This window comes from Amblyraja radiata, chromosome 28, assembly GCF_010909765.2.
Source record: "Amblyraja radiata isolate CabotCenter1 chromosome 28, sAmbRad1.1.pri, whole genome shotgun sequence".
Classification (NCBI taxonomy): domain Eukaryota; kingdom Metazoa; phylum Chordata; class Chondrichthyes; order Rajiformes; family Rajidae; genus Amblyraja; species Amblyraja radiata.
In genome coordinates, this window is record NC_045983.1 from 7,307,176 (window position 1) to 7,325,945 (window position 18,770).

General features: G+C 47.4%; 1 protein-coding gene across 5 annotated transcripts in view; it reads right to left on the reverse strand.

Annotated features, from left to right (window-relative positions):
• The window catches only part of lgals9 (galectin 9), a 30,528-nt gene extending 18,732 nt beyond the window's left edge, over positions 1-11,796 (reverse strand). For 3 of the 5 annotated variants that reach the window (XM_033045669.1, XM_033045667.1, XM_033045668.1), the window contains exons 1-5: positions 11,686-11,771; positions 9,189-9,277; positions 5,607-5,814; positions 4,253-4,372; positions 2,396-2,431 (exon numbers count right to left, since the gene is read on the reverse strand). In XM_033045669.1, the coding sequence (XP_032901560.1) occupies positions 2,396-2,431; positions 4,253-4,372; positions 5,607-5,814; positions 9,189-9,277; positions 11,686-11,724 (492 nt within the window). In that variant the 5' untranslated portion in view covers positions 11,725-11,771. Of the gene's footprint in view, positions 1-2,395; positions 2,432-4,252; positions 4,373-5,606; positions 5,815-9,188; positions 9,278-11,685 lie in introns of all 5 variants that reach the window. The other 2 variants (XM_033045673.1, XM_033045670.1) reach the window with 2 other exon arrangements.
• Positions 11,797-18,770: the final 6,974 nt, after the last annotated feature.

Below are 18,770 nucleotides of genomic sequence, written 5' to 3' on the forward strand. Positions count from 1 at the left end.
TTTGGGGCGCAGTTTCTAGGTGGCCGTGGGCCCTGTGGACGGCAACATCAGGAGCTGACCTGGTTGGTGACCGACTCCGAGCTCCAGCAACAGCAGTTTCGAATCGTGGGGTTTGAAACGTCCGTTCGCGGGACCTTTCATCGCCCGGCGCAGCTGAAAATCGGCCGGCGGGGGCTTTAACAACGGAAGCCTCGATCGCCTCGATGCAGCAGTTTGATTTTAAGACGCGCTGGGCGATGAAAAGGCCCCGTGAACAGGCCGATTCAGCCCTTAGAAAACGTCTGATACCCGTGTGAATCTTTCAAAAGCTACAATGTGATAAATAACACTTAAACAAATAAAACTGAAGCAAATAAAGGCAAACAGAAGAACCAACTTCAGTGTCCCCCATGAGAGAGCGAGAGAGAGAGAGAGAGAGAGAGAGAGAGAGAGAGAGAGAGATGGGGAAAAAAAACTAAATAACGTGAGTGACCGTGAATGAGGGACTTACCTGCAAGCCAGCCAGGAAATCCGTTCAACCGGAGCCCTTAAGGACCTGAACCGTTTAAATCCGATACCCGTTTAAAATCTTTCCCATCCTCCAATTCATCCAATTAGTTCAAATGGTAATTGTACCCGCGTCAGACAGCTTTGAAAAATTATCCGTGAATACCTTCCGTAATACTTGAAGGTCAAAACACAATTGGTGACGCATCGTGTTAATACGATGTTAATAGAGACATTTAACAAACGCTTAACAATGACAACCCCACTGTCTTGTGTAAAGCGGAGATTTTAATAGATTTTTTTTCACCGAATTTCGAAATCCGGATTACAAAACATGGGAGGAGATGTGTCCCCCTGCCCCCCCCCCCCCCCTCCCCCCCCGGGATTTCCGCCCGTGATTCACGTTCCATCAAGACCATGTCCACGGGGTTCAAGAGCCTGCACTCTAGCGAGGGCTAGAGGATCTGAGCAATAGGGAGAGTTTATATAGGCTGGGACTCTATTCCTTGGAGCACAGGAGGATGAGGAATGATCTTATTGTGGTGTATTAGCTGCCAGAGGAGGTAGTTGAGGCTGGGACTATCCCAACATTTAAGAAACAGTTAGACAGGAACATGGAAAGGACAGGTTTGGAGGGATATGGATCAAACGCGGGCAGGTGGGACTAGTGTAGCTGGGACATGTTGGCTAGTGCGAGCAAGTTGGGCCGAAGGGCCTTTTTCCACACTGTGGAAAGGTCAGGGCCTGTTTCCATGCTGTATGACTATGACTATGACTCTATGACTATGACTACCACAGTAGGCCAGAACATCTGCTTCAGGATAAATTGGAAAGCCTGATCCAAAATGTACCCAGAACTCAGGCAGCATAGTGGAGCAACTGGTAAAGCTGCAGCCTCACAGTGCCAGAGACCTGGGTTCGATCCTGACATTGGCTGCTGTTTATGTGGAGTATGCACGTTCTCCCTGTGACCGCCAGATTTTCCTCCCACGTCCCAAAGATGGGTGGGTTTGTAGGTTAATCGGCCTCTGTAAATTGCCTCTAGTGTGTAGAGAGTGGATGCGTAAGTGGAATAATATGGAACTAGTGTGAAGGGGTGATCGATGGTCGGAGTGGACTGGGCAGGCCGAGGGGCCTGTTTCCATGCAGTAACATTCAGTCGATGAATCAAATCAGAAAACTAGGAGCGGCACGGTAGAGCTACTGCCTTACAGCGCCAGAGACCCGGGTTCGATCCTGACTATGGGTGCTTGTTTGTACGTTCTCCCCGTGACCTGCGTGGGTTTTCTCCAGGATATTCGGTTTCCTCCCACACTCCAAAGACGTACAGGATTGTAGGTTGATTAGCTTGGTATAAATGTGTGAATGTAAAATCGTCCCTATTGTGCGTACGGTAGTGTTAATGTGCGGGGAACTTGCAATAAGAGATTTAAAATTGAATTTTACCAAATGAAACACAACTCTTTAGGTAGACTACAATCTCACGTAAATGCCACGGGTAACATCAAATAGTCAAACTGAGTCACAACAGACATAAAAGCGATCAATTAATTCCGCGCTGTATCTCGAAACTAAAGGACAACTCCCTGCACAGCCCGTCTCCAGTTCCAGGTACACAAGGGAGGAGAGAGATCGAAAGGAAGTTTGATTATAGGGAGGGGGGCAGGAAAAGCTAATTGTCAAAAATGTCAATGACGCAAGAAAAACAATAATGTTAATGGCTCATCAATCAAATGTTAGAGGCAGAGGAAATGTATATTGAAACAGAAAAATCTGCAAAGACTGAAACGAAACGGAGTAAAATCAATTGCCAACTTTCTCCGCATTTTGTTCTCTAATAGATGAGTAAGAGGCACAAGGAATACATTACTCAGAAAACACACGTGGATGATATTTCATTCGTACTCACATTGTTTCCAATGCTTGCCGGAGCTGCTGGTTGCAACTGGAAATTAAACAGAATGGCTGTCACTGTATGGTGAATATTAGATTACAGCTCCCATCAGCCACCTCAGCCACTTCTCGGCCCACAGATCTCGTTATCACCACAGTATCGTTTGTGTTCGGTTCTGGGCACCATGTTATAGCAAAGATGTTGTCAAGCTGGAAAGGGTACGGAGGATATTTAGGAGGATGCTGCCAGGACTAGAGGGTCTGAGCTATAGGGAGAGGATGAGTAGGCTGGGACTATTCCATGGAGCGCAGGAGGATGAGCGGTGATCTTATTGAGGTGAATAAAATCATGAGAGGAATATATCGGGTAGATGCACAGAATCCCTTGCCCAGAGTAGTGGAATTGAGGACCAGAGGACATAGGTTTAAGGTGAAGGGGAAAAGATTTAATAGGATTCTGAGGGGTAATTTTTTCACACAAAGGGTGGTGGGTGCATGGAACAAGATGCCAGAGGAGGTAGTTGAGGCAGGGACTATCCCAACATTTAATAAACAGTTAGACAGGTACATGGACGGGACAGGTTTGGAGTGATAATCCAGCACTGCGTCTTTTTTTTTTGGTAAACCAACACCTGCAGTTCCTTGCATCTACATTTATCAGCATGCTGCAAGGATTGGACGGTATTAGTTTAAGGAGAGGTTGGACAAACTTGGATTGTTTTCTCTGGCACGTCAGACCTGAGGGGAGACCTGATGCAAGTCTATAAAATGATGACAGGGTCGGCACAGATAGAGTGTAGAGTCAGAACCCTTTCCTCCCCACGGTGGAAACATCAAAGACATTGGCTTAAGGTCGGGGGAGCTGGGGGGGGGGGGGGGTCAGATGGATGAACACTGAGAGTGGTGGATGACTGGAACACAGGGGTGATTGTGGATCAGGCTCTACAGTGGCGGTTTGGAGTTCTCCAGTAGGCACATGGACATGCAGAAAATGGAGGGATATGGATCATGTGCAGGCAGAAGAAACATATAAAATTATTAAGGGTTTGCACACACTAGAGGCAGGAAACATGTTCCCGATGTTGGGGGAGTCCAGAACCAGGGGCCACAGTTTAAGAATAAGGGGTAAGCCATTTAGAACGGAGACAAGGAAACACTTTTTCTCACAGAGAGTTGCAAGTCTGTGGAATTCTCTGCCTCAGAGGGCGGTGGAGGCAGGTTCTCTGGATACTTTCAAGAGAGAGCTAGATAGGGCTCTTAAAGATACCGGAATCAGGGGATATGGGGAGAAGGCAGGAACGGGGCACTGATTGGGGATGATCAGCCATGATCACATTGAATGGCGGTGCTGGCTCGAAGGCCCCCCCCCCCACTTCATCCCCCTCTCTTTCCGGTGCCCCACCTGAATGCACTGTACCCATTTCTCCTCTCCCCGTCCCCTTCCATCTACATTCCTTCCTCTGGCTTCACATTTCACGCCTCATCTACCCTTACCTCACACTTTTTATCTTTTCATGTGGCCTTTGTCCAACCATCTGCCAAACCCCTCCCCTCCCCCCCCCCCCCCATGCTCACATGCATCCACCTATCACTCGCCAGGCTTTGGCTCACCCCTACCTCTTTACCACCTTTCTCCCTGCCTACTATAATCGGTCTGAAGAAGGTTCCCGACCCAAAACGTCACCCACCAACGCTCTCCAGAAATGCTGCCTGACCCCTTGAGATGCTCTAGTGACTAGTAGGAAGCCAAATTCTGGAGAGGTAGAGCCAGTTTTAGACAGGGCAGAGCGTTGACTCCTGGCTTGTAGTGATATTGTACCGACACCAAGTAAATCCTAACCCGCGCCAGAAATAGACACAAGGTTCAACGTGCCTGCTTCTTTATGAAGTTGATTGACATGACCTCCAGTTGGCCTTCGATACTGATGGTGTTCACACTGGCGAGCGGGAGACGGTGCATGAACTCCAAGAAGTGCTTGTCATTCACGGCCACCTGACAGAAACAAAGAGAGGGACAGGTAACAGATCCCAGCGATCACAATCTCAAAATCCTTTGATATTCCCAAGGGGACCAAACTCAACTTTGGACCATTCTGACTTTATGATGGAATGAAATGAAAGAGCTATGTGAAGATGAGTTGCTCTTGGTGCAAAAAAAAGGCTGCCGAGAAAATAATTAGTGTTAAAATGGAAACTAAGGCCAGAGGATGCCTCAGACCAGAGGATGCCAGAGGATGCCTCATACCATTGCCTACATGGGCTACACAGTGCCGCAGCTGGTAGAGCTGCTGCCTCACAGCACCAGAGAACCGGGTTTGATTCTAACTTAGGTGCTGTCTGTGTGGAGTTCTCCCCGTAATTGCATAGGGTTTCCTCCGGGTGCTCCGGTTTACTTCCACATCCCAAAGACGTGCGGGTTTGTAAGTCAACTGGCCTCTGTAAATTGCCCCAAATGTGTAGGAAGTGAATGTGGAAGTGGGATAATATAGAACCTGAATAATCAGTAGCTGGCATGGACTCGGCGGGCCAAAGGGCCTGTTTCCATGCTGTATCCTAAAAACTAAACTAACCCCAAGACCAGTTACTAGAACGACATAAGCAGCTGTTTTTCACCAATACAGCTTACATGCAGGTACCATCGCAACGTTTAAGAAGTATTTAGACAGGTGCATGGATAGGAAAGGTTTAGAGGTATATGGGCCAAATGCAGGCAGGTGGGACTAGTGTAAATGGGGTATGTTTAAGTTCTTTGAGATACAGCATGGAAACAGGACCTTCAGCTCACTGAGTACGTGCCAACCAGCGATCCCCGTACATTAACACTGTCCTACACACACCAGGGGCAATATACATTTATACCAAGCCAATTAGTCGACAAACCTGTACATCTTTGAAGTGTGGGTGGAAACCAGAGATCCCAGAGAAAACCCAGGCAGGTCTCGGGGAGAACGCGCAGACTCCACACAGACAGTACCCATAGTCAGGATCGAACCCAGATCTCTGGCACTGCAAGACAGCAACTCTACCTCTGTGCCACCATGCCGCCCTTGTTGGTCGGTGTGGGCAAGTTGGGCCGAAGGGCCTGTTTCCACACTGTTTCCACGCTGTATGTCTATAACATTATCTGGGGTGACATAGTTCTCGTAACAAACTACTCATTCACGCACTGCTCCGTGACTGTAAACTGCGACCGAATGTGCTGAGAAATTAAAAGTGGAACACCTTACCTTGTAGGAATCATTTTGAACGAGAATAAGGAGCTGGAAGGTCTCTCCTTTCTGCACTGGCGTTTCATACATCCTCTCCTCCGAGCACCAGTGCTGGTTCTCAAAGCTGTTGCACACCACGTAGCCCGGACACTCGAACCGTGGGTTGAAGTGTAAAGCCACGTCGCAATGGCCAGCCATGGTGCCGCACTGAAGGTTCACGTGAAACCTGAGCGAATACAAGAGGACAGATCAGGACCACCATCTTCTCACCTACAATAAGGCACAGACAAGGTCGACTGTCCCAGAATGGAAATCTCATCAGTTCCTGACCCCCACCCCAGTCGCCGTACTAGTTTCACTGTCGTCCTGTTGAGCTCCATTGTCTGCATAACTCGTTATCATCTGGCCCACAGCCAACAATGGACCATTGTGGGCTCTACCATTCCTTGATCTTCGTTACTTTTTTTTGCATATCATTCACACATTTGTTCCATATCACCATCTATATCTCTCGTTTCCCTTTCCCCTGACTCTGTCTGGAGAAGGGTCTCGACCTGAAACGCCACCTATTACTTTTCTCCAGGGATGCTGCAGTTCCTTCCTACACACTCCCATCTATCTACCTTACTGGGGAAATTGTCTTGGGATTTTCGCAACAGTTGACATTTCGCAACATCGGCTCACATCTCACAGTGTGCGAAACTCGCCAAATTGGGAACGGCGTATAAATATGAAGGAAAGTAAAGGGGCATGAGCTATTTGAACAAAGGTTTGACAAGATAGTCCTGTCCTGTTAAAGCTTTGGCTATCTGTTTTTAAACTACACTTCCATCACATCCATACATTTAGTTTAGTTTATAGTCACGTGTACCGCAGTTTATTGTTGCGTGCTATCCAGTCAGCAGAAAGACAAGACATGATTACAATCAAGCCATCCACAGTATACTGAAGATAGACACAAAGTGTTGGAGTAACTCAACGGGTTAGGCAGCATCTCTGGAGAAAAAGGTTGGGTAATGTTTCACGAAACGTTACCCATCCTTTTTCTCCAGAGATGCTGCCTGACCCATTGAGTTACTCCAGCACTTTGTGTCTATCTTTTGGTATAAACCAGCATCTGCACTTCTGTGTTTTTACCTTATTGGAGACCTTTGAACTATCTTTGATCTGACTTTATAGAAACATAGAACATAGAAAACAGGTGCAGGAGGAGGCCATTCAGCCCTTCGAGTCAGCACCACCATTCATTGCGATCATGGCTGATCGTCCCCAATCAATAACCCATAGAAACATAGAAGAACATATCTTGCGCCAAATGTTGTATCCTCTATCTGTGCACTGGGGACAGCTTGATTGTAGCCATGTACAGACTTTTCAGACTGGATAGCACGCAAACTAAAGCTTTTCACTGTACCTCAGTACACTTGCCAATAGTAAATTAAACTAAGCGTAGCTTTAAGGTGAGAGAGGCAAAGCTTAAAGGAGATGTGTGGGGCATATGTTTGTTTTACACAGAGGTTGGTGAGAGCCTGGATGGTGCCTTATTAGGCTTTATTCTTTGGAGCGCAGAAGGTTAAGGGGGGACTTGATAGAGGTTTTTAAAATGATGAGAGGGATAGACAGAGTTGACGTGGAAAAGCTTTTCCCACTGAGAGTAGGGAAGATTCAAACAAGGGGACATGACTTGAGAATTAAGGGACTGAAGTTTAGGGGTAACACGAGGGGGAACTTCTTTACTCAGAGAGTGGTAGCTGTGTGGAATGAGCTTCCAGTGAAGGTGGTGGAGGCAGGTTCGTTTTTATCATTTAAAAATAAATTGGATAGTTATATGGATGGGAAAGGAATGGAGGGTTATGGTCTGAGCGCAGGTATATGGGACTAGGGGAGATTATGTGTTCGGCACGGACTAGAAGGGTCGAGATGGCCTGTTTCCGTGCTGTAATTGTCATATGGTTATATGGTGCCACCACAGGTGGAGAAGGCAGATATGATAATGACGTCTAAGGGACTTATAATCTGAAGACGGGTCTCGAACCGAAACATCACCCATTCCGTCTCTCCAGAGGCTGCTTGTCCCGCTGAGTTACTCCAGTATTTTGTGTCCATCTTCATATTATAGATAGGCATGTGGATATAGAGGGAATGGAAGGATATGGATTGGGTGCTGGCTGATAAAGAGTTGGTCTTCGCATCATGTTCGGCACAGACATTGTGTGCCAAAGGGCCTGTTCCTGTGTCTGCACTGCTTAGGTTAGTTTGACAGATAGCGTGGATTAGTACGGGTGCCAGGGGTTATGGGGAGAAGGCTGGAGAATGGGGTTAGGAGGGAGAGATAGATCAGCCATGATTGAATGGCAGAGTAGACTTGATGGGCCGAATAGCCTAATTCTGCTCCTATCACTTATGACCTTATGAACAGGCCCTTCGGTCCACAGAGTCCACGCTGACCAATGATCTCCTTACACTAGCATATTACTACACACTAGGAACAATTTACAATTCTTACTGAAGCCAATTAACCTACAAACCTGTACGTCTTTGGAGTGTGGGAGGAAACCAGAGCACCCGGAGAAAACCCACACGGGGTCACAGTGAGAATGTACAAACTCTGTACAGACAAGCACCCGTAGTCAGGATTGAACCCGGGTCTCAGGCTCTGTAAGGCAGCAACTCTACCGCTGTGCCACTGTGTTCTATAGATCATGGAACATCCAATCATCTACCTTACCTTGGCCTTACCAGGAACTCCTACAGGCTTTACGATGCTTTGCAAAAAGACTCTTCCTCAACCAAGTCCAAGAATTGGAAAGCAAGAGTATCTCAGGTGCCCTCTGTATGGAGTTTGTACATTCTCCGTGTGACCATGTGGGTTCCCTCTGGGTGCTCCGGTTTCCTCCCACATCCCAAAGATGTGCGGGTTTGTAGGTTAATCAGCCCTGTGTAAAATTGCCCCTGGTGTTTAGGGAGTGGATGTGAAGGTGGGGTAACAGAGGAGCAGTGTGAATGGGTGAACGATGGTCCACGTGGACTCGGCGGGCCGGACCCGTGTCCGTGCTGTATCTCTAAAACTAAACTCCATAACTCTCCGCTTCAGTTACGAGGGCAGCACTAACAACACTCAAGGTACGAGACACCACTGAGAACAATGTAACTGACTGGCGCAGTGCCCCAGGCAACAATCATTTCCTCCACCGCGGGTCAGTGAGCAGAGCTCCCTCCACGTAAAGCACTACTTTATAATATTCAGAAAGGATTCCAAAGTTGGATCATTAACGAGACCATGCTTTTTAGTTTTCAGAGATACGGCGTGGAAACAGGTCCTTCAGCCCACCGAGTCCGCACCGACCAGCGATCCCCGCACACTAACACTATCCTACACACACTATGGACAATTTTACATTTATATATCAAGCCAATTAACCTACAAACCTGTGGGAGGAAACTGAAGAACTTGGAGAAAACCCACGCGGTCACAGGGAGAAGGTACAAACTCCGTACAGACAGCACCCATAGTCAGGATCGAACCCGGGTCTCTGGCGTTGTGAGGCAGCAACTCTACCGCTGCGCCATCGTGCTCACGACCTTTTTGCTGAAGGTTACCTGTCACAGTGCGGCAGCACACGCCCTTTGATTTGGACCATGTCCCCATCTTGCAAACTCCCAGGAATGGGCCCCGTGTAGGGGATCGGCTGTAATAGAAACCAGGGTCAGTGTGAGACACTGAGGGAGAGACAATGAGAGACACAGTGAAGGAAGCATCACACACACATACACAAGTATACACAGGTGTCAGTATACACACATACACACTCACAAAAATAGAAACCAGGGTCAGTGTGAGACACTGAGGGAGAGACAATGAGAGACACAGTGAAGGCAGCAACACACACACCCGTATGTACACGGCCACACACCCGCATGTACACGGCCACACACAACATACACACGTATGTACACACACACACGAACACATACACACGTATGTACACACACACATGTACACACGCACGTATGTACGTACACACACACATTTGCGTATAACCTATGTACGTACATACATACACGTGCACACACACGTTCCTACGCACGCATGTACACATGCACATTATACACATGAGAACACACATGTACGTATGCATGTTTAGTGAGAGGTTACCTAAAATTAGAGAATTAAACGTTCATACCGCTGGGCTGTCAGCTGCCGAAGCGAAATATGAGATGCTGTTCCTCCAGTTTGTGTGTGGCCTCACTCTGGCAATGGAGGAGGCCCAGGACATAAAGGTCAGTGTGGGAACAGGAATGGGGGTTAAAGTTGTTAGCAACAGAGAGATCCATTAGGCCTTGGCGAATCGAGCACAAGTGTTCGGCAAAACGGTTGCCGAATCTATGCTTGGTCTCGCCGATGGTCATCCGAGCTCATCCCAGCAGTCACATGAGAAGCATTTGAGAGGATGTTTAGTTTAGAAATAAGCACGGAAAAAGGCCCTTCGGCCCACCCAGTCTGCGCTGACCAGCGATCCCCATACACTAGCACTCTCCTACACACTAGGGACAATATACAATTTTACCAAGGCAGAGATAGATTCTTGATTAGTGCAGGTGTCAGGGGTTACGGGGAGAAGGCAGGAGAATGGGGTTAAGAGCGAGAGATAGATCAGCCATAATTGAATGGCAGAGTAGACTTGATGGGCTGAATGGTCTAATTCTACTCCTATTCCTTGACCTTATGGCCAAAGCCAAATTAACCTATAAACCTGGGCTTCTTTGCAGTGTGGGAGGAAACCGGAGCACCCGGGGAAAACCCACGCTGGTCACGGGGAGAACGTGCAAACTCCTTACAGACAGCACCCGTAGGTCAGGATCGAACTCGGGTCTCTGGAAGGCAGCAACTCTACCGCTGCATCACTGTGTCGCTACTGTTGGACAAGAGGTACAGAAGCCTGAGCCACAGAGGTATGGAACCACCTCAGCCACCACCACTTACATTATTCACTCCTTCTTCAATTAAAAATCCACCTGCCTTCCTCCCTCAGATGTAACATTGACTATTCCTGGGCATTACAGTTCTGTAGGAGATTAACTTGGCATCATGCTTGGCTGATGTTTGGGCCAAAGGGCCTATTCCAATGCTGTGCTGTTCTATAGGAAATTAACTTGGCATCATAATCAACACAGACATTATGGGCCGAAGGGCCAGTTCCTGTGCTATACTGTTCTATAGGGAATTAACATGCCATCATGGTCAACACAGACATTATGGGCTGAAGGGCCAGTTCCTGTGCTATACTGTTCTATAGGGAATTAACATGCCATCATGGTCAACACAGACATTATGGGCTGAAGGGCCAGTTCCTGTGCTATCTTGTTCGAAATATACTTAATTTGGCATCAGGGTCAGCATAGATATCGTGGGCCGAAGGGCCTATTCCTTTCGCATACTGTTCTGTGTTGATATCCACCAATGCTGCCCCACGGGCTATAATCTCTAATATTTCCGCTTTATCCCAGATTTTTCAGATCTGAAATTTCAGATTTCAGGGGGGTTTTTTGTACTTACCAGAGAACAAAGGTTGGGTGTGGGAACTGAAGGCAGCTTTCGGGAACCGAAACGCCAATGTTTACACTAACCAGCAGTAATTAAATTGTTGTTTTAATAAAATGTCGACTCATACCGTCTTCAACAAGAAAGATTATTAGAAATCTCCACCCCAATAAAGAAGTCCAGCTAAACTGTGCATGCGGTGACTGCCTGCCACACCCAGCGGCCCTTTGAAAATAACAGTCTGCCTTTACAACACACATCTTTAATGAATTAAAATTCCCCCATAGCTTTTTTCAATCATATACAGGCCGGAATGTTTTACTGCCTTTGCTTTCCGAGGCAGTCTCAGAGACACAAAGCCTCCAGAAACCCCTGAATCTGAAGGCAATAGAGAAAGTCGTCCTAAACAAAATACAAGTAACAAAACGAGGATTTAGTTCATGGCTAAAGGTTAAGGCGGAGTCCAAGGGCTTTGCTGTATTGCAGAGACAGCGGTGAGCATTAACGTTGGTTAAAGTGCCGGGACCGTGATTTAAGTCCCGGCTCGGTGCTTACCGGGTTGTACACAGGCGTTGGAGGAGTCGAGAAGTCCATGGTTTGAGCCACAAGCACCCACACACTGACCAGTTGCAACGAGATCCGCAGCGAGGAGGCTTTGCGTTTGCTATTTTTTGGGGAAGCGCGTCAGGCCGTTATGCGCGGAAGTGGCTGATTTCTGCAGGCTGTTCGGCCCACACGGTGCGTGCTAGCCCAGGCGGAGGAAAGGGTTCGCCAGCAACCACAGATGGGGCTCCAACGGGTCAAATCACAATTGAAGCATTTTGTGTCTATCTTCGGTGAAAACCAAGCATCTGCAGTTCCTTCTGACACAAATCACAACTGAAAACGTGAATAAGTTATATTCCAAAGAATCTTCTCCAACAGTTTTCCTGACATTGTTCTTTAATGCTCACTGCCCACAATTCCTCATTCCATCGAGTGTGGAAACAGGCCCTTCGGCCCAACTTGTCCACACAGGCCAACATGTCCCAGCTACAATAGTCCCAACCACCTGCGTTTGCACCATATCCCTCTAAACCTGCCCTATCTTGTTCCTTTCCATATTCCTTTCTTAAATACAGGAACAACATTAATGATGCAGCACAGTGGAGCAGCTGATAGAGCTGCTGCCTCACAGCGCTAGAGACCTGGGTGTTGCCTGTGTGGAGTTTGCACGTTTCCCCCCCCGTAACCGTGTGGGTTTCCTCCGGGTGCTCTGATCACAAATATTTTCAGGTTTGTGGGTCAATTGCCCCGACTGTAGAGAGTGGATGAGAAAGTGGGATAACATTAAACCAGCGTGTGTAGGAAGAAGGGTCTCGACCCGAAACGTCGCCCATTCCTTCTCTCCAGAGATGCTGCCTCACCCACTGAGTTACTCCAGCATTTCGTGTCTACCTTCGATAAAACCAATGTGAATGGATGATCGATGGTCAGCGTAGACTCCGTGGGCCAAATGAGCTGTTTCCAGACGGTATCGCGAAACTAAACTATTCCCCAATCCTCCACAACCTTGCCTGTGGATTTGAAGGTGCTCCCAGTGAAATGGTCGCCGAGAATCTCCAGGATTTTCAATAGTGCTTTCAATAGTCACAAGTGCAACTGCAACTGCACTGAAATTGTTTTTGCATATATTACACATGCGGGTGCTGCCATTTTTGGTGCCATTATTCAATGTTCAAAGTCCAGTCAGCCCGCGCGCTCGATGTACCGGAGCAGTTCCCGTGAACCGACCGCCCTCTCCTCTCCTAGCCCTCTTTGTGCCCAGGGGGTCGCCTCCTGTAACCGACCCTGAAGGTGCTGGAGGCATTACCCCGGTTCACCCAGCTACTGACCCACGCTCCTCGCATCCGACATCTCCAGCTCCTTCCCAGTTACGCCTTCTGCCGAGCCTTCGGGCGGGTTTGAGGCCCTAAGGTCATAAGTGGTAGGAGCAGAATTAGGCCATTCGGCCCACCGACTCTACTCTGCCATTTAATCATGGCTGATCAATCTTTCCCTTTCAACCCCATTCTTCTGCCTTCTCCCCATAACCCCTGACACCCGTACTAATCAAGAATCTATCTATCTCTGCCTTAAAAACATCCATCGACTTGGCCTCCACAGCCTTCTGTGGCAATGAATTCCACAGATTCACCACCCTCTGGACTAAAGAGGTCCCGCCGACCAACGAGTCTTCGGGTGGTTTCCCGGCCCTGCTGGAGACCGCAGCGGTGTGCCGGGCCTGCTTGCCGCAAGCGGCCTGGCCAACCAGTGCCTGGTGCAGACGTTCCTTGTGTTTGAAGTGTACAAGGAGACTGGGTAGCCCAGCTCAACATGCAGGAGCATCTGATCCCAAACCACCCACCCACCCACACATCTAGTCACCCACCCACCGCAGAGTCAGTGTAGCTCCTCGCTAGTGTCACCAATCACCCCAGAACCCAGAGGAAGCAAAGCATCCTCAATCCAAGGCCAGTGCTTGTGGAAACCGTGAACCGGATAAATTGTTCCCTTTCCATGCCAGAGTAGCAGATTAGTCACCCAGCACGGCAACAGACCTTCCTGTCCAAACTCATGACTCAATTATTCTTTATTGTCACATCTACCCAGGGACAATGAACTGCACACAACCCAGTAAAATCATACAGCAGACCGCACCGAGGCAGTACACGAGAGTCGCCACGTTACTGGTGCCGACAAAGTTAAAAAAGTTCACTGAACTGTCCTGTCTACTGCCTGTTTCTCCCCCCCCCCCCCCCCCCCTACCCCACCCTCACCCCACTGAACAGGACCCCCACTTCGTTTTCGACAGCCTTCCTCACTCTCGACGGTCCAGATACCCTCTCCAGCCAACATTACCCCAATCCACACTAAGTCCCACCTGCCCGTGTTTGGCCCAAATCCCTCTAAACTTTTCCTATCCATGTCTTTTAAATGTTGTTATAGTCCTTCACCCAACTAGCTCCTCTGGCAGCTCTTTCCACACACCCACCACACTTTGAGGAACCTGAGGGGCAACTTTACCGAGGTGCAGTGCAATGCCTTTGTTGCATGTTTATCCAGTCAGCAGGAAGGCAATACATGATTACAATGGAGACATTTTACAGTGTATAGATACATGATAAGGGAATAGTGTTTAGGGTAAAGCCAGCAAAGTCTGATCAAGGATAATCCGATGATCATCAAAGAGGTAGATAGCAGTACCGCACTGCTCTCTGGTTGTGGATGATTCAGTTGCCTGAAAACAGTATTCTGTGTGATGAAAGCATTTCATTTGTACCAAAGGGCAGTCAGTCACATAATTAAGCTCGAGCAGTGATGAAGAAGCCATAACATATTTCCAAGTCAGGATGGACAGAGCTATTAGGGGAGAGGGGGATAAAGTAGCCCCTCAGGTTCCTGTTGACTCTTCCCCCTCTCACCTTAAACCTATGTCGCCTGACTCTTGATTCCCCCGACCCTGGGCAAGAGACTGAGCATTCACCTTATCTATTCCCCCCCGTAATGTTATACACCTCAGTAAGATCCCACATCATCCTCCTGCTCTCCAAGGAACAAAGTCCTAGCCTGCTCTACCCCTCCCTGTAGCTCAGGCCCACACAATAATAATTGTGACGCATTAAAATTACAGTTGTGTAACACAAAGTTTCAGGCACAGAATTTCTGCATCAGTAATAAAGTTCTTTTATTACCAGTAATCAATAAAGTTCTTTTATTACCAGTAATCAAGCAAGTTCTTAAAAAAAACCTGCAAGAGGAAGAGGGTTTAGAGCAGTGGTTCCCAACCTTTTTTTGGCCATGCCCCACCTAATCACCTCTAAAATCCTGATGTCCCCCACCCCCCATATTTTAGCACGAGCAGACAAAGAAATCATTCTCAGAAAATGGAATTTACTCAAAATAACATCTGAAACATAAACTACATATGTTTACCCGATGCCCCCCTTAAAAATCAAATTGCCCCCCTGTGGGGCGTACGCCCCACGTTGGGAACCACTGGTTTAGAGTGAGGTGGAGTGATGCAGCTGTGTGGCTGCACTGCAGCACCATGCTAACTCTCAACCTCTCAACCCAAGCAGGGTGGGGTCAAGGAAAGAGTGCTCACGTCGCGGCCCTGTTTCCATCAATCTTTCCACCACCACGCACAAGAAGCACAAGACGCCATTGTATGCAGATGCCGAGAAGTGTGTTCAGCTCTGGCTGAACAATTTTTAATCTTGTGATGTGAACTGGATAAGAAGACCAAGGAGCATGACAGGCAGGAGATGCAGTGGGGTGGGGTCAAAACAAATGTTTTCTCTTCACATCTCTTCACATTACTTACCATAAAAGGCAGAATAGTACAATATAGGAACAGGTCCTTTAGCCCACAATATTTGTGCAGAACACAGACAATAGGTGCAGGAGGAGGCCATTCGGCCCTTCGAGCCAGCACCGCCATTCAACATGAACATGGCTGATCATCCAAAATCAGTAACCCGTTCCTGCTTTCTCCCCATATCCCCTGATTCAGTTAGCCCAAAGAGCTAAATCTAACTCTCTTGAAAACATCCAGTGAATTGGCCTCCACTGCCTTCTGTGGCAGAGAATTCCACAGATTTACAGAGTTCATCTCAGTCCTAAATGGCCAATATGATTCTCAGCTGTCTGTACATGATCCATATCCCTCTATTCTCTGCACTTCCACGTGCCTGTATAAAAGCCTCTTAAAATGCCGCTATCATATCGCCCCCACCACTGTGTAAAAAAAATTGTCCCGCACATCTCCATTAAGCATTCCCCCTCTCCCCTAATAGCTCTGTCCATCCTGACTTGGAAATATGTTATGGCTTCTTCATCACTGCTCGAGCTAAATTATGTGACTGACTGCCCTTTGGTACAGATGAAATGCTTTCATCACACTGAATATTGTTATCAGGCAACTGAATCATCCTACCACAACCAGAGAGCAGTGCTGAACTACTTTGGTGACGCCCGGACTATCCTTGATCAGACTTTTCTGGCTTTACCTTGTCCTAAACAATATTCCCTTATCATGTATCTATACACTGTAAAATGTCTCCATTGTAATCATGTATTGCCTTCCTGCTGACTGGAAAAGCTTTGCCCTGTACCTCGGTACACACGACAATAAACTAAACTAAAACTTCAAGGAAGTGTACTTCAGGGGGGGGGGGGGGGGGGGGGGGGGGCACAGTGGTGTAGCAATAGAGCTACTGCCTTACAGCGCCAGAGACCTGTGTTCAATCCTGACTATGGGTGCTTGTCTGTGCAGTTTCCACGATCTCCTTGTGACCTGCGTGGGTTTTCTCAGAGTTCTTCGGTTTCCTCCCACACTCCAAAGATGTAAAATTGTCCTGTGTGTTTGTGTGTGTGTGTGTGTTCTTTGGAACAGATGAAGTGTTTTCATCACACAGAATATTGCACTTCAATTATGAGAATTCAATTCATATTCCGAGAATGGTTATGTGCTTAATTTCCCAATCAAACATCTGATTTATACAGTAATGTTAAAGTCGTCAACTTCTTTAGTTAAACATAGAACATATTACAGTACAGCACAGGAATGGGCCCTCTGACCCACAATATCTGTGCCAAACATGATGCCAAAATAAACACTGCATGTAATCCATATCCCTCCATTCTCAGCATATCCATGTGTCCTAATGTCTCTTAAATGTCACTATCGTTTCTGCTTCCACCACCCTTGGCAGCACGTTCCAGGAACCACCCTGTTTAAAGGTATTACCCCTCTCATCTTAAAACTATGCCCTCTAGTCTTTGAAATTCCCACCCTGAAATAAAAGCTTCCGACCGTCTCTTCTATCCATGCTTCTGTAATTTATACCTCTGTCAGATCTCCCCTTAACTAGTGACGTTCCAGAGAAAACAATCCTCCGAACTCTTCTTGTAGCTGGTAACCTCTAATCCAGACTGCATTCTGGTAAATCTCTTCTGCACCCTCTCCAAAGCCTCCACATTCTTCCTGTGATGTGGTGGCCAGAATTGCATGCGATGTTCCAAATGCAGCCTAACCAAAGTCTTATTTAGATAGAGCTGTTAAAGATAGCGGAGTCAAGGTATAAGAGGAGAAGCAAGGAACGGGGTACTGATTGTGGATGATCAGCCATGATCACAGAGAATGGCAGTGCTGGCTTGAAGGGCTGAACCTATTGTCTATTATAGAGCTGCATCAAGAAAATTGCTCTGGATAGCTCACCTGTTCCCACGGTGTCCTTAAAATGTAATCTTCTGGTCCACATTGTTCAATTTAATGTTGTACTGTATCCCAGATGCTAAAGTAACACATTTGAAGCATTCCTACACCTCAGCAAGGTTTGTTTTGGGAATCAAAGGTGCAGCAGTGGAGAGGAATAAAAAACATCACGAAAAATGGTGGCATCTTTAAGAGCATTAAATAATTAAGATTCAATGGCATTCTAGAACAGAGGGGTCCAAGTTCATACTTCCCCGAGAGTGGCAATACTAATAGAGCATGCTTGCCTTCGTGGGTTGGGGAGCACAGAATATATAGATGTTGCAACTTTACTACACGCTAGTTAACTAAAGATATCTTGGTACACTTGTCAATAATAAACCTAAACTATATCCCCTTACCACATAGGATATCATTCAGGCTATTGAGTCTATAACTCTCAGGGCAAGTCCTACTAATTTCTCACATGTCCAACAACTCTCCCACCCTTCCTCCAGCCATCCTCATCCCCCTGATTTTCCTGCCATCATCTACACTAGAGGCAAGTTACATTAGACAATTTATCTATAGCCTGCAAGTCTTTAGCATGTTCCAGGGAGTTAAAGTATTGAGGGCAGCACGGTGGCACAGCAGTAGTGTTGCTGCCTTACAGCACAACAAACCCAGGTTCGATCCTGACTATGGGTGCTGTCTGTACGGAGTTTGTACGTTTTCTTGTAACTGCGTGGGTTTTCTCCAGGTGCTCCAGTTTCCTCCCACATTCCAAAGACTGACAGGTTTGTAGGTTAATTGGCTTTGATAAAATTATAAATTGTCCATTGTGTGTAGGATAGTGTTAGTGTGCGGGGTGATCGCCAGTCGGCGTGGACTCGGTGGGCCGAAGGGCCCGTTTCCTCGCTATATTTTACCTGGGAGAGGGGTCCATGCGGCTTTGGGAGAATGAGATACGTTTGCATGGACGGGACCCAAGATCAGGATTGAACCAGGATTTCTGGAGCAATGAAGCAGTGACTGATTACAGCACCACCGTGCTGTCACAAATCTGGATGAATCCATTGCTTGTCAAGGCAGCTCCTGTCGCAAGAGGAAACTGGTCTGAAAGCATGGTGTGTGGCTCCTATATGAATGGAATGGGAAATATGGACAGGCATTACTCTCATCTGCATTATCCATCTTCACGAATTACAGGGAAAACAATATTTGTCAGTCTTGCACGCCCCACAAATTAAAACTGCATTTTATATTAACATGAAGAGAAGTTCCAAGCGTTCAGTCAGTGCAGCATCTCACACCAGGTGCCCCAGCCAGAGAACAACACAGTACCAGAGACCCGGGGGTTAATCCTCACCTCAGGTGCTATCTGTGTGGAGTTTGCACGTTCTCCCCGTGACCACTTGGGTCT